This window comes from Oncorhynchus mykiss, chromosome 15 (assembly GCF_013265735.2).
Source record: "Oncorhynchus mykiss isolate Arlee chromosome 15, USDA_OmykA_1.1, whole genome shotgun sequence".
NCBI lineage: Eukaryota > Metazoa > Chordata > Actinopteri > Salmoniformes > Salmonidae > Oncorhynchus > Oncorhynchus mykiss.
Genome location: NC_048579.1, coordinates 36,354,396 through 36,374,573, shown reverse-complemented (window position 1 = coordinate 36,374,573; position 20,178 = coordinate 36,354,396). Strand labels below are relative to the sequence as shown.

The following is a 20,178-nucleotide window of genomic DNA, read 5'->3' as shown; positions in this document are numbered from 1 at the left end:
CATCCCTCATCTCTCTGATAAGGAGGAAATTATACTGAACAAAAATATAAACTTAAAATGCAATAAATTCCTAGATTTTACTGAGTTGCAGTTCATATAAGGAAATCAGAAATAAATTCATTAGGACCTAATCTACGGATTTCACATGAATTGGAAAACAGACCTAGATCTATTTGCCACAGATATCTTTTTAAAAAGGGTAGGGGTGTGCATCAGAAAGACAGCATCTGCAGAAACCAACATTTGCCTCATGCAGCGGTTGTTGATTGTGGATTGTGGAATGTTGACCCACTCCTCTTCAATGTCTGTGCGATGTTGCTGGATATTGGCGGGAACTGGAACATGCTTTCGAACACGTCAATCCAGAGCATCCCAAACATGCTCAATGGGTGACATGTCTGAGTATGCAGACCATGGAAGAACTGGGACATTTTATTATTATTGCATTTTTGGGGGGCGGGGATAGATCCGCTTTAATATTGCAAATAGATTGTGGCTTCTATCAATGTAATTGTCTGCATCATTTCCAATCCCCCATATATATACACTACCGTTCAAAGGTTTAGGGTCATTTAGAAATGTCCTTGTTTTTTAAAGAAAAGCACATTTTTTTGTCCATTTTAAAATACCATCAAATTGATCAGAAATACAGTGTAGACGTTGTTAGAAAACCATTTTGCAATTATGTTAGCACAGCTGAAAACGGTTGTGTTGATTTAAACAAGCACTGCACTAGTTGAGTATCTGGAGCGTCAGCATTTGTGGGTTCGATTACAGGCTCGAATTAGCAAGAAACAAATAACTTTCTTCTGAAAAACGTCAGTCTATTCTTGTTCTGAGAAATGAATGCTATTCCATAGAAAGTGGAATGGGAGGCCCCGGTGCACAACTGAGCAAGAGGACAAGTACACTAGTGTCTAGTTTGAGAAACAAACACCTCACAAGTCCTCAAATGGCAGCTTCATTAAATAGTACTCACAAAACACCAGTCTCAACGTCAACAGTGAAGAGGCAACTCCGGGATGCTGGCATCTAGGCAGAGTTGCAATGAAAAAGCCATATCTCAGACTGGCCAATAAAAAGAAAAGATGAAGATGGGCCAAAGAACACAGAGTCTCTGCCTAGAAGGCCAGCATCCCGGAGTCGCCTCTTCACTGTTGACGTTGAGACTGGTGTTTTGCGAGTACTATTTAATGAAGCTGCCAGTTGAGGACTTGTAAGACGTCTGTTTCTCAAACTAGACACTGTAATGTACTTGTCCTCTTGCTCAGTGGTGCACCGGGGCCTCCCACTCTTTATATTCTGGTTAGAGCCAGTTTGTGCTGTTCTGTGAAGGGAGTAGTACACCGAGTTGAATGAGATCGTCAGTTTCTTGGCAATTTCTCACATGGAATAGCCTTCATTTCTCAAAACAAGAATAGTCTGAGTTTCAGAAGCAAGTCATTTGTTTCTGGACATTTTGAGCCTGTAATCGAACCCAACAATGCTGATGCTCCAGATACTGAACTAGTCTAAAGAAGGCCAGTTTTATTGCTTCTTTAATCAGAATAACAGTTTTCAACTGTGCTAACATAATTACAAAAGGGTTTTCTAATGATAAATTAGCCTTTTAAATGATAAACTTGGATTCGCTAACACAACGTGCTATTGGAACACAGGAGTGATGGTTGCTGATAATGGGCCTCTGTACGCCTATGTAGATAATTACAACATTAGAAATTACACTGTATTTCTGATAAATTTATCTTATTTTAATGGACAGAAAATGTGATTTTCTTTAAAAATAAGGACATTTCTAAGTGAACCCAAACTTTTGAACGGTAATGTGTATAAACTCAGGGGGAAAAAAATGTCCTCTCACTGTCAACTGCATTTATTTTCAGCAAACTTAACATGTGTAAATATCTGTATGAACATATTAAGATTCACCAACTGAGACATAAACTGAACAAGTTCCACAGACATGTGACTAACAGAAATGTAATAATGTGTCCCTGAACAAAAGGGGGGTCAAAATCAAAAGTAACAGTGAGTATCTTTTGTGGCCACCAGCTGCATTAAGTACTGCAGTACTGCAGTTCTTACTGTGAGATGTTACCCCACTCTTCCACCAAGGCACCTCCAAGTTCCAGGACATTTCTGGGGCTAGCCCTAGCCCTCACCCGCCGATCCAACTGGTCCCAGTAGTGCTCAATGGGATTGAGATCCGGGCTCTTTGCTGGCCATGGCAGAACACTGACATTCCTGTCTTGCAGGAAATCACGCACAGAACGAGCAGTATGGCTGGTGGCATTGTTATGCTGGAGGATCATGTCAGGATGAGCCTGCAGGAAGTGTACCACATGAGGGAGGAGGATGTCTTCCCAGTAACGCACAACATTGAGATTTCCTGCAATGACGACAAGCCCAGTCCGATGATGCTGTGACACGCCGCCCCAGACCATGACGGACCCTTCACCTCCAAATCGATCCTGCTCCAGAGTACAGGTCTCGGTGTAACGCTCATTCCTTCGACAATAAACGTGAATCTGACCATCACCCCCGATGAGACAAAACCGTGACTCGTCAGTGAAGAGCACTTTTTGCCAATCCTGTCTGGTCCAGCGACGGTGGGTTTGTATCCATAGGCGACGTTGTTGCCGGTGACGTCTGGTAAGGACCTGCCTTTCAATAGGCCTACAAGCCCTCAGTCCAGCCTCTCTCAGCCTATTGCGGACAGTTTGAGCACTGATGGAGGGATTGTGCCATCCTGGTGTAACTCTGGCAGTTGTTGTTGCCATCCTGTACCTGTACCTGTGATATTTAGATGTACCGATCCTGTGCAGGTATTGTTACACGTGGTCTGCCATTGCGAGGACGATCAGCTGTCCATCCTGTTTCCCTGTAGCAATGTCTTAGGCGTCTCACAGTACAGACATTGCAATTTATTGCCCTGGTAACATCTGCAGTCCTCATGCCTCCTTGCAGCATGCCTAAGGAACGTTCACGCAGATGAGCAGGGACCCTGGGCATCTTTGTTTTGGTGTTTTTCAGAGTCAGTAGAAAGACCTCTTTAGTGTCCTAAGTTTTCATAACTGTGACCTTAATTGCCTACCATCTGTAAGCTGTTAGTGTCTTAACGACCGTTCCACAGGTCCATGTTCATTAATTGTTTATGGTACATTGAATAAGCATGGGAACCAGTGTTTAAACCCTTTACAATGAAGATCTGTGAAGTTATTTGTATTTTTATGACTTATCTTTGAAAGACAGGGTCCTCTAAAGGGGACTTTTTGCTGAGTTTGTTTTTATATATTATTACATTTTATATATTATTTTAAATGCAGTGCCTTCAGAAAGAATTCTAAACCCTTAACTTTTTCCACATTTTGTAACGTTAGCCTTATTCTAAAATGTATTAAATTATTGTTTTCCTCTCAGAAATCTAAACACAATACCCCGTAATGACAAAGCAAAAATAGGTTTTTAGAAATTTTTGAGAATTTATAAACAAATGAGAAAATGTAAGATCAATCAATCAATCAAATTTATTTTATATAGCCCTTCGTACATCAGCTGATATCTCAAAGTGCTGTACAGAAACCCAGCCTAAAACCCCAAACAGCAAGCAATGCAGGTGAAGAAGCACGGTGGCTAGGAAAAACTCCCTAGAAAGGCCAAAACCTAGGAAGAAACCTAGAGAGGAACCAGGCTATGTGGGGTGGCCAGTCCTCTTCTGGCTGTGCCGGGTGGAGATTATAACAAAACATGGTCAAGATGTTCAAATGTTCATAAATGACCAGCATGGTCGAATAATAATAAGGCAGAATAGTTGAAACTGGAGCAGCAGCACAGTCAGGTGGACTGGGGACAGCAAGGAGTCATCATGTCAGGTATTCCTGGGGCATGGTCCTAGGGCTCAGGTCCTCCGAGAGAGAGAAAGAAAGAGAGAATTAGAGAGAGCATATGTGGGATGGCCAGTCCTCTTCTGGCTGTGCCGGGTGGAGATTATAACAGAACATGGCCAAGATGTTCAAATGTTCATAAATGATCAGCATGGTCGAATAATAATAAGGCAGAACAGTTGAAACTGGAGCAGCAGCACAGCCAGGTGGACTGGGGACAGCAAGGAGTCATCATGTCAGGTAGTCCTGGGGCATGGTCCTAGGGCTCAGGTCCTCCGAGAGAGAGAAAGAGAGAAGGAGAGAATTAGAGAACGCACACTTAGATTCACACAGGACACCGAATAGGACAGGAGAAGTACTCCAGATATAACAAACTGACCCTAGCCCCCCGACACATAAACTACTGCAGCATAAATACTGGAGGCTGAGACAGGAGGGGTCAGGAGACACTGTGGCCCACTCCGAGGACACCCCCGGACAGGGCCAAACAGGAAGGATATAACCCCACCCACTTTGCCAAAGCACAGCCCCCACACCACACAGATCACGTTTACATAAGTATTCAGACCCTTTACTCAGTACTTTGTTGAAGCACCTTTGGCAGCGATTACAGCATCAAGCTTTCTTGGGTATGGCGCTACAAGCTTGGCACACCTATATTTAGAGCTTCCCTCCCATTCTTCTCTGCAGATCATCTCAAGCGCTGTCAGGTTGGATGGGGAGCATTGCTGCACAGCTATTTCCAGGTCTCTCCCGAGATGTTCGATTGGGTACATGTCCGGGCTCTGCCTGGGCCGCTCAAGGACATTCAGAGACTTTTGCCGAGGCCACTCCTGTGTTGTCTTGGCTGTGTTTTTAGGGTTGTTGTCCTGTTGGAAGGTGAACCGTCGCCCCAGTTTGAGGTCCTGAGCACTCTGGAGCAGGTTTTCATCAAGGATCTCTCTGTACTTTATTCCATTCATCTTTGCCTCAATCGTGACCACCATCCCAGTCCCTGCCGCTGAAAAACCTCCCCACAGCATGATGCTGCCACCACCACTATGCTTCACCGTAGGGATGGTGCCAGGTTTCCTCCAGACGTGATGCTTGGCATTCAGGCTTGGTGGTCTGAGAGTCTTTAGGTGCCTTTTGTAAAATTCCAAGCGGGCTGTTGTGCCTTTTACAGAGGAGTGGCTTCCGTCTAGCCACTCTATCATGAAGGCCTAACTGTTTGAGTGATGCAGAGATGGTTGTCCTTCTGGACAACTTCTCCCATTTCCATAGAGTAACTTTGGAGCTCTGTCAGAGTGAGCATCGGGTTCTTGTTCACCTCCCTGACCAAGGCCCTTATCCCTTGATTGCTCAGTTTGGCCTGGTGGCCAGCTCTAGGAAGTGTCTTGGTGGTTCCACACTTCTTCCATTTAAGAATGGAGGCCGCTGTGTTCTTGGGGACCTTCAATAATGCAATAATAATATAATATAGATCTGTGCACAATCCTGTCTCGGAGTCCTATGGACAGTTCCTTCGACCTCTTGACTTGGTTTTATGCTCTGACATGCACTGTCAACTGTGGGAACTTTATATAGACAGGTACATTTGAAGTCAGAAGTTTACGTACTCTTAGGTTGGAGTCATTAGAACTTGTTTTTAAACACCTCCACAAATTAATTTCTAACAAACTATAGTTTTGGCACGTCGATTAGGGCATCAGTTATTTTCCAACAATTGTTTAGACAGATTATTTCACTTATAGTTCACTGTACCGCAATTCCAGTGGGTCAGTAGTTTACATACACTAGTCTCTATGATCTACTGTAACTAGCTGTCAATTGTAGTCAGTGTTGTTTTGTCGTGTTCTGTAGCAAATGGGGAATGCAGAATATGTGGAGTCGTGATTTTTAAATCTAGTTCAAGGAACAGGAATGTTTCCGATCCATCAGTATTACAGACCGGTGATGGTTTTGCGCATCCAATCAATTAGATAAGCATGTTTCTATCTGTTCTCCATGTCAACAAGCTGGCCATTGATTGGCTTTTAAATTGATTGGTGACATAATGGAACAACATTTGCTTCCAACGACTAGCCAAAGCTGTGTGTGTCTGTGTGTTTCTGTCACGGAAGCGTGTAAATCCACCTCGTCCTTTCAAAACTCTGTGTGTGCGTGTGTGCAAAATTGAGTTTGTCCTCTTGAATCCTCCATGAAGTGCATGATGCATCCATCATTGTACGCCCACTCATTTGGGACATAGGGGTGTTTTTGAGAGGAACAGAGGGGTACCACTGACCCAGGCTTTATGACCACTATGTCCTGTCTCCTACTAGGGATGTGTCCCAAATGGCACCCCATCCCCTATATAGTGCACACATTTTGACCAGAGCCCGATGCGCCAGGCTTAATCTGTGTCCGTGAAACCGCCCCATTGTGACTTTGACTATGATCTGGATTTATGTGATTCTGCTTACAGTAGAAAGTCTGCCTTCAAGTTAAAGTTTTGTCAGATGCACAGATACAGTGAAATGCTTAACTTGTAACAGTGCAGTAATCAATATTAATATAGTATAATAAATCATTGACCTGTGTATATATATAATCAAATCAAATCAAATCAAATGTATTTATATAGCCCTTCGTACATCAGCTGATATCTCAAAGTGCTGTACAGAAACCCAGCCTAAAACCCCAAACAGCAAGCAATGCAGGTGTAGAAGCACGGTGGCTAGGAAAAACTCCCTAGAAAGGCCAAAACCTAGGAAGAAACCTAGAGAGGAACCAGGCTATGTGGGGTGGCCAGTCCTCTTCTGGCTGTGCCGGGTGGAGATTATGATAGAACATGGCCAAGATGTTCAAATGTTCATAAATGACCAGCATGGTCGAATAATAATAAGGCAGAACAGTTGAAACTGGAGCAGCAGCACGGTCAGGTGGACTGGGGACAGCAAGGAGTCATCATGTCAGGTAGTCCTGGGGCATGGTCCTAGGGCTCAGGTCCTCCGAGAGAGAGAAAGAAAGAGAGAAGGAGAGAATTAGAGAACGCACACTTAGATTCACACAGGACACCGAATAGGACAGGAGAAGTACTCCAGATATAACAAACTGACCCTAGTCCCCCCGACACATAAACTACTGCAGCATAAATACTGGAGGCTGAGACAGGAGGGGTCAGGAGACACTCCGAGGACACCCCCGGACAGGGCCAAACAGGAAGGATATAACCCCACCCACTTTGCCAAAGCACAGCCCCCACACCACTAGAGGGATATCTTCAACCACCAACTTATAATACAGAAAACATAAAAAATAATACGGGAAGCTACAGTAGATACAGTGTTATTTTCGGCTGGCGATTAGGAGAAAGAGACTGGTAGCAGGATAAATAACAATAGTCAACAGTATGGCAACAGCATAAGTGGTGGGTTGGTGTGTGAGGGTGTTAGTGTGTGTGTGCAGAGTGCCAGTGTAGGCGTGATAGGCAGATAAACATGTAAATGAGGCTGAAAAATGACTGGAAAAAGGAGTGTGTATATATAGAATTATAATATATACAGTGCCTTCGGAAAGTATACACACCACTTGCCTTTTTCCACATTTTGTTGTGTTACAGCCTGAATAACAAATGGATTACATTGAGATTGTGTCACTGGCCTACACACAATACCCCATAATGTCAAAGTGGAATTATTTTTATTTTTTATTTTACAATGTAATTAAAGATGAAAAGCTGAAATGTCTTGGCTCAATAAGTATTCAACCCCTTTGTTATGGCACGTTCACGAGTAAGAGGTAAGTTCACGAGTAAGAGGTAACAAAAAAAAGCATGTTGAAGTTATTAATTACACTCTGAATGGTGTATCGACACACCCACACACAGGCGTCCTTCCTAACTTGCTGGAGAGGAAGGAAACCGCTCAGGGATTTCACCATGAGGCCAATGGTGACTTTAAAACAGTTACACGGTTTAATGGCTGTGATAGGAGAAAGTTGAGGATGTATCAACAACATTGTAGTTACTCTACAATACTAGCCTAATTGACCGAGTGAAAAGAAGGAAGCCTGTACAGATGAACAATATTCCAAAACATGCATCCTGTTTGCAACAAGGCACTGAAGTAATGTGGCAAAGCAATAACTTTTTGTCCTACAACTCATTACTGAGTACCACTCTCCAAATGTTCATGCACAGTGGTGGCAGCATCATGCTATGGGTATGCTTGTAATTGTTAAGGACTGGGGAGTTTTTCAGGATAAAAAATTTACTGAATGTAGCTAAGCACAAGCAAAATCCTAGAGGAAAACTTGGCTCAGTTTACTCTCCACCAGTCACTGGGAGATGAATTCACCTTTCAGCTGGACAATAACCTAAAACAAAAGGCAGAATCTACACAGGAGATGCTTACAAAGAAAACAGTGAATGTTCCTGAATGGCCGAGTTACCGCTTTGACTTAAATCTACTTGAAAATCTTTGGCAAGACCTGAAAATGGTTGTCTAGCAATGATCAACAACCAATTTGACAGAGCTTGAAGAATTAAAAAAATAATAATGGGCAAATGCTGCACAATCCAGGTGTGGAAAGCACTTGGAGACTTACCCAGAATGACTCACGGCTGTTATCGCTGCCAAAGGTGCTTCTAAAAAGTATTGAGTCAGGGGTGTGAATGCTTATGTATGTAAATTAGATTTTTTCTGTATTTCATATTCGACACGTTTTCATTTGATCATTATGAGCTATTGAGTTGTCGATGTATACATGTGAACAGGACTAATAGTGAGCAGTACCAGGATAAATAGATACTAATGATCATGGCAATCAATGAACAAAATCGTAGTGGTAATAATCCATAGTAATTTTAGTAGCAGCGTAGGTGTGAGGAGGAACAGTAGGTGTTAGCCATTTAACAGTTTTAGGGGATTATAGCTTTGCGTTTACTTGTCAGCATTATGTGGTATATTTAAAGGTTACAGTATGTGCCCATTTGTAGCTTCATTAAATTAGCTGACTACAGTATTTCTACCTACACAACATGGCCAAATGTATGTGGACACCTGCTCATTTCATTCCAAAATCATGGCCGTTAATATGGAGTTGGTCCCCCCTTTGCTCCTATAACATCCTCCACAGGAAGGCTTTCCACTAGATGTTAGAACATTGCTGCGGGGACTTGCTTCCATTCAGGCACAAACACTCGTGATGTCGGGCACTGATGTTGGGCGATTTGGCCTGGCTCCCAGGTGGCATTCCAATTCATCCCAAAGGTGGCATCCGCCAAACCCAGATTCAGCCATCGGACTACCAAATGGCAAAGCGTGATTCATCACTCCAGAGGATGTGTTTCCACTGTTTGGGTCCAATGGCGGCGAGCTTTACACAACTCCAGCCAATGCTTGGCATTGCACATGGTGATCTTAAGCTTCTGTGCGTGCGGCTGCTTGGCCATGGAAACCCATTTCATGAAGCTCCCGACGAACAGTTTTTGTGCTGATGTTGCTTCCAGAGACAGTTTGGAACTCGGTAGAGTGTTGCAACACATGACAGCACTCTGCAGTCCCATTCTGTGAGCTTGTGTGCCCTTCCACTTTTCCGCTTAGACACTTTTCCGCTTCACAATAACAGCACTTGGAGTTGACCAGGGCAGCTTGAACAGGGCAGAAATTTGACAAACTGACTTGTTGGAAAGGTGGCATCCTATGACGGTGCCACATTGAAAGTCACTAAGTTCTTCAGTAAGGCAATTCCACTGCCAATGTTTGTCTATGGAAATTACATGGCTGTATGCTCCATGCAACGGGTGTGGCTGAAATAGTCAAATCCACTCATTTGAAGGTTTGTCTATATACTTTTGGCCATGTAGTGTATTAAGTCTATATAATATCTCCATTGCCAATGGTACAATTTACTATTTACTTTGATGGTTATAAGAAGAACTTCCTTCAGCTCTTCAAACATTGGCAGCAGACTCCCAACTCGGGTTCCATCATGACTGACCGTCACCATCAGTGTGTGTAGCTATGGTCCAGATCCATGGCTGAGACTGACGCTGTGCCCGTGGTCTGACCTGCTCTATTTATTCTCAGCTCTGTTCTGTGCGCCTGTGTCCCAAATGGCACTCTATTCCATATATAGCGCTCTACTTTTGATTGTGTTACTGGTCAAATAGTTCACTATATAGGGAATAGGTTGCCATTTCACACTTTTGGAGTCGTTTAAGCATCCAGGCCTTCCCGGCACTCTGATTGGCTCCTTGTAGAATAGGAGCTAGATTCCAAATTCTAAATAATGGACCTAGCTTGTAGAGTCTAGGTTCTGACCTTATGACTGAGCTGAGACCATAGGGGGAATGGTTTATCACCCATCTCTCCAGCTCTCTCACAGCTCGTTGTCATTGATCCAATTGACCTTATATTGGACAGGTGGCTCAAACAATCCACTGTGCGTGCTGTATTACGTGTGTCTTTGTGTTATACAACCATGGCCCTTTGGCAGAACCAAGACTGACATCTCCCCCCCCCCCCCCCCCCCCCAGGCTGGCCCTGTTGAAGAAGAGTGGCGAGGAGGACTGGAGGAACAGGATTAATCGGAAGCAGGATGTGGTGAAGGTGGCCGTGTCAGAACGTCACGGTCAGCTATGGGAGGTGGAGCAGAGCTTCAAGAAGAAGGTAACCCGACTCACTACTGTATATACTCTACGGTAGGCTCCTTTATCAACAGAAAACTATACCCCTACTAAAGACTCTTCACAAGCACATGGTTAAAGGATTTTGGCTGACACTTATGTTAATGAAAGAGTCAATCAGGCAGTTAAGGCATATTTTGGGGGGAAATCACAAACACCTTCATTTGCTTTCTACTTTTCCAATCAAGTAATCCCAAAAGGGGAAATTGTAAGAACACTTGTCTGAATGAATGAGTCCTTTTGCCATGTGCAGAAGTTGTCGCTTCTTTCAGCTATCACCTTTAACTGGTATCAATGAACCATAAATAAAGTAAAATTGTTGGTTTAATATGAACTCGTTGTAAATTCATATCAAGACACAGTTGTGAATATCTCTAAACAGAGGGGTTGTGTATTGTCATCGATATTGTGTGTGTGTGTGTCTGTCTTTTCCTTTTCATCTCAGTCATGTTAGAATCACTTATAAAGCATGCTTCTTATCATGCTTATTGAGGCCAGAATTGCTGTGCATATCTTAAACTGCACTTACACTCAAATATGATAGTCATTGTTGGTTTTGGAAATGAGTAGTAGGCCTATATCAGTAGTACTGTATTTACTCTGTTTTACCATATTCTGTAAGCCATTTAGACAAGGAACTTAGGCTATCTCACCATGTGTGTATTCTGAAGACATTGTACAGTAGTTTTCAAGTAAATGTAATCGTAAGGAGACCAGATTAAGGTTGGCATCATTTCCTTAAATCCGGTATTCTGGTCAAGATAACTTCCTGAGCAGTATCAGGAATTGGATTAATTGATATCACATATCCGTTGTGGTTTTGCACATTTTATTTGTCAGGCATGAAGTGTAGGATATGAATCTAATGCATGTTTGTTGTCATTTCTGTATCTTGTCTTTAGCCTACAATAACCAATGCATGTTCTATGTCATTTCTCCTATTCTATTTGTCTTCCTTCTGTTTGCGTGCATTTCTTTCATTCAAAATAAACCTTTTATTTCAATCTCTGCGTGCGCACTGTAGTTATGTTGTGTGAGGGTTTTTAAGTGGTGTGGGGAGATTTTTTTACACTTTACCTCTCTGTTTAGAACTATTCACAACCTCGCCTATTCTCTGTCCTATCACCGAAGCAGAAATACCATGTTTTGTTTTGGCTCACCAATCCTATTTTTTTTCTGTTGCTTTGTCAGTTTTTTTTTTTTTTTACAGTACGGGTGTAATTGACATAACTGAATGAAAACATTCTTCAGTGTTCCACGTGGTAACCTCTGCCGAGTCGCCAACAACTGGATGTTCCGGTTTCAGGGGAAATGAAAAGAGAGCCTGTGACTCGACTTCCGCTTTCGGCGACACTCCCTCTTAACTCCTCCTCCACATTTACCTGATTGGTGGAACAGTGCAGAAGAGAAACTCCCCCCCGACAGTTCATTTTTTTTCTCTCTCGTCAAGACCAGTATATAGGGGGAATTCGTTTTAGGCGTTTCTTTTACGCCTGCTATGATAGATTAGACATGCGATGACAGCTGCCATTTGTCAAGTTATGACAGCCTCTGAAGACTTTGCGATAAACTTGATTTCCTTCGTGAAACCAAAAGGAGGCTGTTGTCAGGCCTGAGTCGTCTGTATTCATCATGCGTCTTAGAGTAGGAGTGAGAGTAAGAGTAGAGAGTAAGTAACTTAGAGTAAGTTTTCCCTTTAAATCATAATGAATAAGGTTACACGGGGGTGGGTCTGACCCGAGGTCGACACTCCTACTCTGAGACTCTTTATGACTATGGGCCCTGATCTTTTAACTCTGAAGAGGAAGATAAGAACGGTGAGGAAACTAAATGTATAGGATCAAAGCATAAAAGAGAAGAGCAGTGAATCAACTGAAATAAGCCCGTCTTAGGGCTTCAAATGAGGTCAAGGATGGATGTTTTTGTTTTAGCCTCCCATTCAGCCTGGCCAGGAAGCTCAATCAAAACCATGTCCTTCTGACGTCAAAGGAGATATACTGTAGCCTACAGTACAGTAGGAATTAGAAATCAGGAAAGGCAACCCCTTTATGAGATTCTGCTCTAGGATGTCACTGTCCATGCTTATGAAGAGTTTGAACTACACGGAATCATTGCTTAAAATGTTAAAGGTACAGCTCACAGCAACTTCAGGGACTCAACTGAAAGTGGGAAAAAAAGTGGTGATCCTAAAAACATTGTTTAAATCATGGGTTCCCAACCTAAGGGGCATTGCCCCCCCATATGGTGAATGTGTATGCATCTTGATTTGATAGATTGAGAATGTGTGACTCTGTCACCTATCAATTGATCAAATCACTCTTTTAGAGAAATGTGTGTCATTTAATTAAGTGTTCATATAAGTGATCATAAAACATTTGGTAGTGGAATAACATTTGGGGAAATCAGCTCTAGACTTTTCTTCGTCTTCGAACCTAAAAGATGTAATTAAACTCGTTAAACCACGTAAAATTGCAGGAAATGAGCTTCATTTTCCTAGGTCCCTTAAATAAAATAAAAAATAAAGCTGGTGTTTGTATTTAATATAGGGGGAGGGAATGTTTGGGAACCCCTGGTTTAAATGACACCTGACAAGAATATAGCTTGTATTTCAAAGTCAACATCTCAAAAGTCAGTTAAGGTTTATAGGGTGCTGAGGTAGAGGTTGATGTTTTAGCTTAGCCTCAGCCAATCGGATGACAACTTAGTCTACAGACAACACTTGTCCTTTTTCTCCTGGTTGTCCTTCTTTAGGAAGAAGGGATGCTGATTAATGAGTTGGCTGTGTCTGATCAGCTCTGGGTAAGACCAGTGTGTTAGCGGGGAACCTAACACATACCCTGGTGTGTTGTTGGTATGGTGTTTTATACACAGTAGTATTGATGCTTGAGGGGGTAAGGCACTAATGACAGGGGTGTGGTCTCTTTTTTTTTTTACATAGGGTTGCAAAATTCTGATAACTTTAGCAGGTTTTCCAGAAATCCTGTTTGGAGGATTCCTGTATTTATTATTCCCACCTGATTTGGGAAATCTTCCAACTTGGATTTCTTGAAAAACCTGGGAATTTGGGTTAAGTGTCCAGAAATGTGCAACCCTATCAATGTTTTAATTTATTACCATGGTGATGGTGTGTTGTCATATTGACCTGCTCAAATTCAGTCCCGCTGCTTATCAGATGTCATTAATGTGGTTGTTGCTGTAGCTTCAAGTCTCAAGGCTTTTTGTGTAAAGTGGTGATGGCATGGGTTTGCATCCCAACTAGCCCCTTATTCCCTATAAAGGGCTTTTGCGAGGGCCCATAGGGCTTTGGTCAAAGGTAGTGCACTATGTAGAGATTAGGGTGCCAGTTGGGTTGCATTTAAATCCAGACTCATAAACTGCATGACATTGTTTGTGTTGAATGAAGTTGTGCGGGCAGGCTATGACAACAATCCACATTTACAAACCTTTGTCAGAGTACAGTTGCTTATTAGGTTGGCGGTATCACGGTTTTTCCATCTAATGTTTATTCCCCTCTGTCATTGATTCTTTCCGTTTGACCTTTCTGTCTGTGTCTTCCATGGCCCTCCCTCCGTAGGAGCCGGTCTTTACCACCACTTTCTCTCATCCTGATCTCCCTGACAATGATATTAGTCACTGTCTTGATCAGTACAGCCAGGTGAGATCAGGCATCCAGTTTGATGACCTGGATACTATAGCCAGCATGCATAGCCTACCTACCTGCTTTATGCAGTTAGTGTTATTGAGTAGTAATGTGCTTAGTATCTACACCAAAGATCATGCATGCATCTGTAGGCTTTGCATGGTAAGCTCATCTACTATATGGATGCATATCATTCACTATATCCATTACTGTATACTCTCTCAAAAAAAGCCCAGGCCTGTTTTTTTTTTGTTGCTGTGAGCTTGTGTGTTAAATCCGCTACCCTGCAGTTCTATACGGTCTCTATAGTTGTCCTTACTCCTAAAGTGCTATCCATGTGTCTGCAGGCATTGTAATGATGTTGCTCTGCTGCTGCTCTCCCTGTCCTACCGCTGCAGCACAATTCTGAGGCAACTTTTTTTCATGGCCTATTTAAAAACATACCTACTCTTCCAAACGCCTAGTTCTGCCAGTGAAAAGCATGGTTATTTATAATCCACTATAGATTTGACGGTCAGTGCTTCTAGAGCTTTGGTTCTATGGATCTGTAGCTTTGACGGTACATAGCTTTGTTGCGTGATAGCTGTGACGCTACATACAGTACCATTTTGGTCATTCCAGGGTTTTTCTTTATTTAGTATTTTCTACATTGTGGAATAATGGTGAAGACATCAAAACTATGAATTAACACATTTGGAATCATGTAGTAACCAAAAAGTGTTAAGCAAATCAAAATATATTTTAGATTCTTCAAAGTAGCCAGCCTTTGCCTTGATGACAGCTTTGCACACTCTTGGCATTCTCTCAACCAGCTTGGCATGCATTTCAATTAACAGGTGTGCCTTGTTCATTTGTGGAACTTCTTTTAATGCGTTTAGGCCAATCAGTTTTGTGACAAGGTATGGGTGGCATACAGAAGATAGCCCTATTTGGTAAAAGACCAAGTCCATTTTAATGAAAGAACACCTCAAATAAGAAACGAGAAATGACAGTCCAATTTTACTTTAAGACATGAAGCTCAGTCAATCTGGAAAATGTCAAGAACTTTTAAAGTTTCTTCAAGTGTGGTCGCAAAACCATCAAGCGCTATGATGAAACTGGCTCTCATGAGGACCACCACAAGAAAGGAAGACCCAGAGTTAGCTCTGCTGCAGAGGATAAAGTTCAGGATAAGTTACCAGCCTCAGAAATTGCAGCCCAAATAATTGTTTCACTGAGTTCAAGTAACAGACCCATCTCAAATCAAATGGTGACCTTACAGTGAAATGCTGTATAAAAAGTTAAGAAAAATTATTAATTTAAAAATAGATAAGTAAAAAATGTAATAAATAATTAAACAGCAGCAGTAAAATAACAATAGTGAGGCTATATAAAGGGGGGGGGGGGCCCTATTCCAGGGTCCATCAAAAGTAGTGCACTATACATTGCATTCGGGCCCCTTGACTTTTTTATTCAGGCCCCTTGACTTTTTTATTCAGGCCCCTTGACTTTTTCACATTTTGTTATGTTGAAGCCTTATTCTAAAAGTGATTTTTTTTAATCCAATCTACACAAAATACCCCATAATGACAAAGCAAAAATTGGTTTTTATACATTTTTGCAGATTTTATATACAGTGCCTTGCGAAAGTATTCGGCCCCCTTGAACTTTGCGACCTTTTGCCACATTTCAGGCTTCAAACATAAAGATATAAAACTGTAATTTTTTGTGAAGAATCAACAACAAGTGGGACACAATCATGAAGTGGAACAACATTTATTGGATATTTCAAACTTTTTTAACAAATCAAAAACTGAAAAATTGGGCGTGCAAAATTATTCAGCCCCCTTAAGTTAATACTTTGTAGTGCCACCTTTTGCTGCGATTACAGCTGGAAGTCGCTTGGGGTATGTCTCTATCAGTTTTGCACATCGAGAGACTGACATTTTTTCCCATTCCTCCTTGCAAAACAGCTCGAGCTCAGTGAGGTTGGATGGAGAGCATTTGTGAACAGCGGTTTTCAGTTCTTTCCACAGATTCTCGATTTGATTCAGGTCTGGACTTTGACTTGGCCATTCTAACACCTGGATATGTTTATTTTTGAACCATTCCATTGTAGATTTTGCTTTATGTTTTGGATCATTGTCTTGTTGGAAGACAAATCTCCGTCCCAGTCTCAGGTCTTTTGCAGACTCCATCAGGTTTTCTTCCAGAATGGTCCTGTATTTGGCTCCATCCATCTTCAAATCAATTTTAACCATCTTCCCTGTCCCTGCTGAAGAAAAGCAGGCCCAAACCATGATGCTGCCACCACCATGTTTGACAGTGGGGATAGTGTGTTCAGGGTGATGAGCTGTGTTGCTTTTACGCCAAACATAACGTTTTGCATTGTTGCCAAAAAGTTCAATTTTGGTTTCATCTGACCAGAGCACCTTCTTCCACATGTTTGGTGTGTCTCCCAGGTGGCTTATGGCAAACTTTAAACAACACTTTTTATGGATATCTTTAAGAAATGGCTTTCTTCTTGCCACTCTTCCATAAAGGCCAGATTTGTGCAATATACGACTGATTGTTGTCCTATGGACAGAGTCTCCCACCTCAGCTGTAGATCTCTGCAGTTCATCCAGAGTGATCATGGGCCTCTTGGCTGCATCTCTGATCAGTCTTCTCCTTGTATGAGCTGAAAGTTTAGAGGGACGGCCAGGTCTTGGTAGATTTGCAGTGGTCTGATACTCCTTCCATTTCAATAGTATCGCTTGCACAGTGCTCCTTGGGATGTTTAAAGCTTGGGAAATCTTTTTGTATCCAAATCCGGCTTTAAACTTCTTCACAACAGTATCTCGGACCTGCCTGGTGTGTTCCTTGTTCTTCATGATGCTCTCTGCGCTTTTAACGGACCTCTGAGACTATCACAGTGCAGGTGCATTTATACGGAGACTTGATTACACACAGGTGGATTGTATTTATCATCATTAGTCATTTAGGTCAACATTGGATCATTCAGAGATCCTCACTGAACTTCTGGAGAGAGTTTGCTGCACTGAAAGTAAAGGGCTGAATAATTTTGCACACCCAATTTTTCAGTTTTTGATTTGTTAAAAAAGTTTGAAATATCCAATAAATGTCGTTCCACTTCATGATTGTGTCCCACTTGTTGTTGATTCTTCACAAAAAAATACAGTTTTATATCTTTATGTTTGAAGCCTGAAATGTGGCAAAAGGTCGCAAAGTTCAAGGGGGCCGAATACTTTCGCAAGGCACTGTATATATATATATATATATATATATATATATATATATATATATATATATATATATATATATATATATATATATATATATATATATATATATATATATATATATATATATACACTGCTCAAAAAAATAAAGGGAACACTAAAATAACACATCCTAGATCTGAATGAATGAAATATTCTTATTAAATACTTTTTTCTTTACATAGTTGAATGTGCTGACAACAAAATCACACAAAAATGATCAATGGAAATCAAATGTATCAACCCATGGAGGTCTGGATTTGGAGTCATACTCAAAATTAAAGTGGAAAACCACACTACAGGCTGATCCAACTTTGATGTAATGTCCTTAAAACAAGTCAACATGAGGCTCAGTAGTGTGTGTGGCCTCCACGTGCCTGTATGACCTCCCTACAACGCCTGGGCATGCTCCTGATGAGGTGGCGGATAGTCTCCTGAGGGATCTCCTCCAGACCTGGACTAAAGCATCCGCCAACTCCTGGACAGTCTGTGGTGCAACGTGGCGTTGGTGGATGGAGCGAGACATGATGTCCCAGATGTGCTCAATTGGATTCAGGTCTGGGGAACGGGCGGGCCAGTCCATAGCATCAATGCCTTCCTCTAGCAGGAACTGCTGACACACTCCAGCCACATGAGGTCTAGCATTGTCTTGCATTAGGAGGAACCCAGGGCCAACCTCACCAGCATAAGGTCTCACAAGGGGTCTGAGGATCTCATCTCGGTACCTAATGGCAGTCAGGCTACCTCTGGCGAGCACATGGAGGGCTGTGCGGCCCCCCAAAGAAATGCCACCCCACACCATGACTGACCCACCGCCAAACCGGTCATGCTGGAGGATGTTGCAGGCAGCAGAACGTTCTCCACGGCGTCTCCAGACTCTGTCACGTCTGTCACGTGCTCAGTGTGAACCTGCTTTCATCTGTGAAGAGCACAGGGCGCCAGTGGCGAATTTGCCAATCTTGTTGTTCTCTGGCAAATGCCAAACTTCCTGCACGGTGTTGGGCTGTAAGCACAACCCCCACCTGTGGACGTCGGGCCCTCATACCACCCTCATGGAGTCTGTTTCTGACCGTTTGAGCAGACACATGCACATTTGTGGCTTGCTGGAGGTCATTTTGCAGGGCTCTGGCAGTGCTCCTCCTGCTCCTCCTTGCACAAAGGCGGAGGTAGCGGTCCTGCTGCTGGGTTGTTGCCCTCCTACGGCCTCCTCCACGTCTCCTGATGTACTGGCCTGTCTCCTGGTAGCGCCTCCATGCTCTGGACACTACGCTGACAGACACAGCAAACCTTCTTGCCACAGCTCGCATTGATGTGCCATCCTGGATGAGCTGCACTACCTGAGCCACTTGTGTGGGTTGTAGACTCCGTCTCATGCTACCACTAGAGTGAAAGCACCACCAGCATTCAAAAGTGACCAAAACATCAGCCAGGAAGCATAGGAATTGAGAAGTGGCCTGTGGTCCCCACCTGCAGAACCACTCCTTTATTGGGGGTGTCTTGCTAATTGCCTATAATTTCCACCTGTTGTCTATTCCATTTGCACAACTGCATGTGACATTTATTGTCAATCAGTGTTGCTTCCTAAGTGGACAGTTTGATTTCACAGAAGTGTGATTGACTTGGAGTTACATTGTGTTGTTTAAGTGTTCCCTTTATTTTTTTGAGCAGTGTATATACAGTTGAAGACGGATGTTTACATACACCTTAGCGAAATACATTTCAACTCAGTTTTTCACAATTCCTGACATTTAATCAGAGTAAAAATTCCCTGTCTTAGGTCAGTTAGGATCACCACTTTATTTTAAGAATGTGAAATGTCAGAATAGTAGTAGAGAGAGTGAATAATTTCAGGTTGTATTTCTTTCATCACATTCCCAGTGGGTCAGAAGTTTACATACACTCAGTTAGTATTTAGTAGCATTGCCTTTAAATTGTTGAACTTGGTTCAAACTTGAGATGTTGCTTCAATATATCCACATAATTCTCCTTCCTCATGAAGCCATCTATTTTGTGAAGTGCACCAGTCCCTCCTGCAGCAAAGCACCCTCACAACATGATGCTGCCACCCCCGTGCTTCACGGTTGTGATGGTGTTCTTCGGCTTGCAAGCCTACCCCTTTTCCCTCCAAACATAACGATGGTCATTATGGCCAAACAGATACATTTTTGTTTCCTCACACCAGAGGACATTTCTCCAAAAAGTACAATCTTTGTCCCCATGTGCAGTTCCAACCCGTAGTCTGGCTTTTTTATGGCGGTTTTGGAGCAGTGGCTTCTTCATTGCTGAGCGGCCTTTCAGGTTATGTCGATATAGGACTCGTTTTACTGTGGATATAGATACTTTTGTACCTGTTTCCTCCAGCATCTTCACAAGGTCCTTTGCTGTTCTGGGAATGATTTGCACTTTTTGTACCAAAGTATGTTCATCTCTAGGAGACAGGACGCGTCTCTTTCCTGAGCGGTATGACGGCTGCTTGGTCCCATCGTGTTTATACTTGCGTACTATTGTTTGAACAGATGAACGTGGTACCTTCAGGCATTTGGAAATTGCTCCCAAGGGTGTACCAGACTTGTGGAGGTCTACAATTTTATTTCTGAGGTCTTGGCTGATTTCTTTTGAATTTCCCATGATGTCAAGCAAAGCGGCACTGAGTTTGAAGGTAGGCCTTGAAACACATTCACAGGTACACCTCCAATTGACTCAAATGATGTCAATTAGCCTATCAGAAGCTTCTAAAGCCAT

At 42.5% G+C, this 20,178-nt stretch overlaps 1 protein-coding gene across 4 annotated transcripts in view; it reads left to right on the top strand.

Moving 5' to 3' along the window:
* LOC110490717 (supervillin) overlaps positions 1-20,178 on the top strand; it is a 146,894-nt gene that overhangs the window by 87,758 nt on the left and 38,958 nt on the right. For all 4 annotated transcript variants that reach the window (XM_036944313.1, XM_036944314.1, XM_036944315.1 and 1 more), the window contains 2 exons: positions 10,387-10,519; positions 13,288-13,335. In XM_036944313.1, coding sequence (XP_036800208.1) covers positions 10,387-10,519; positions 13,288-13,335 — 181 coding nt within the window. The remainder of the gene's footprint in view (positions 1-10,386; positions 10,520-13,287; positions 13,336-20,178) is intronic.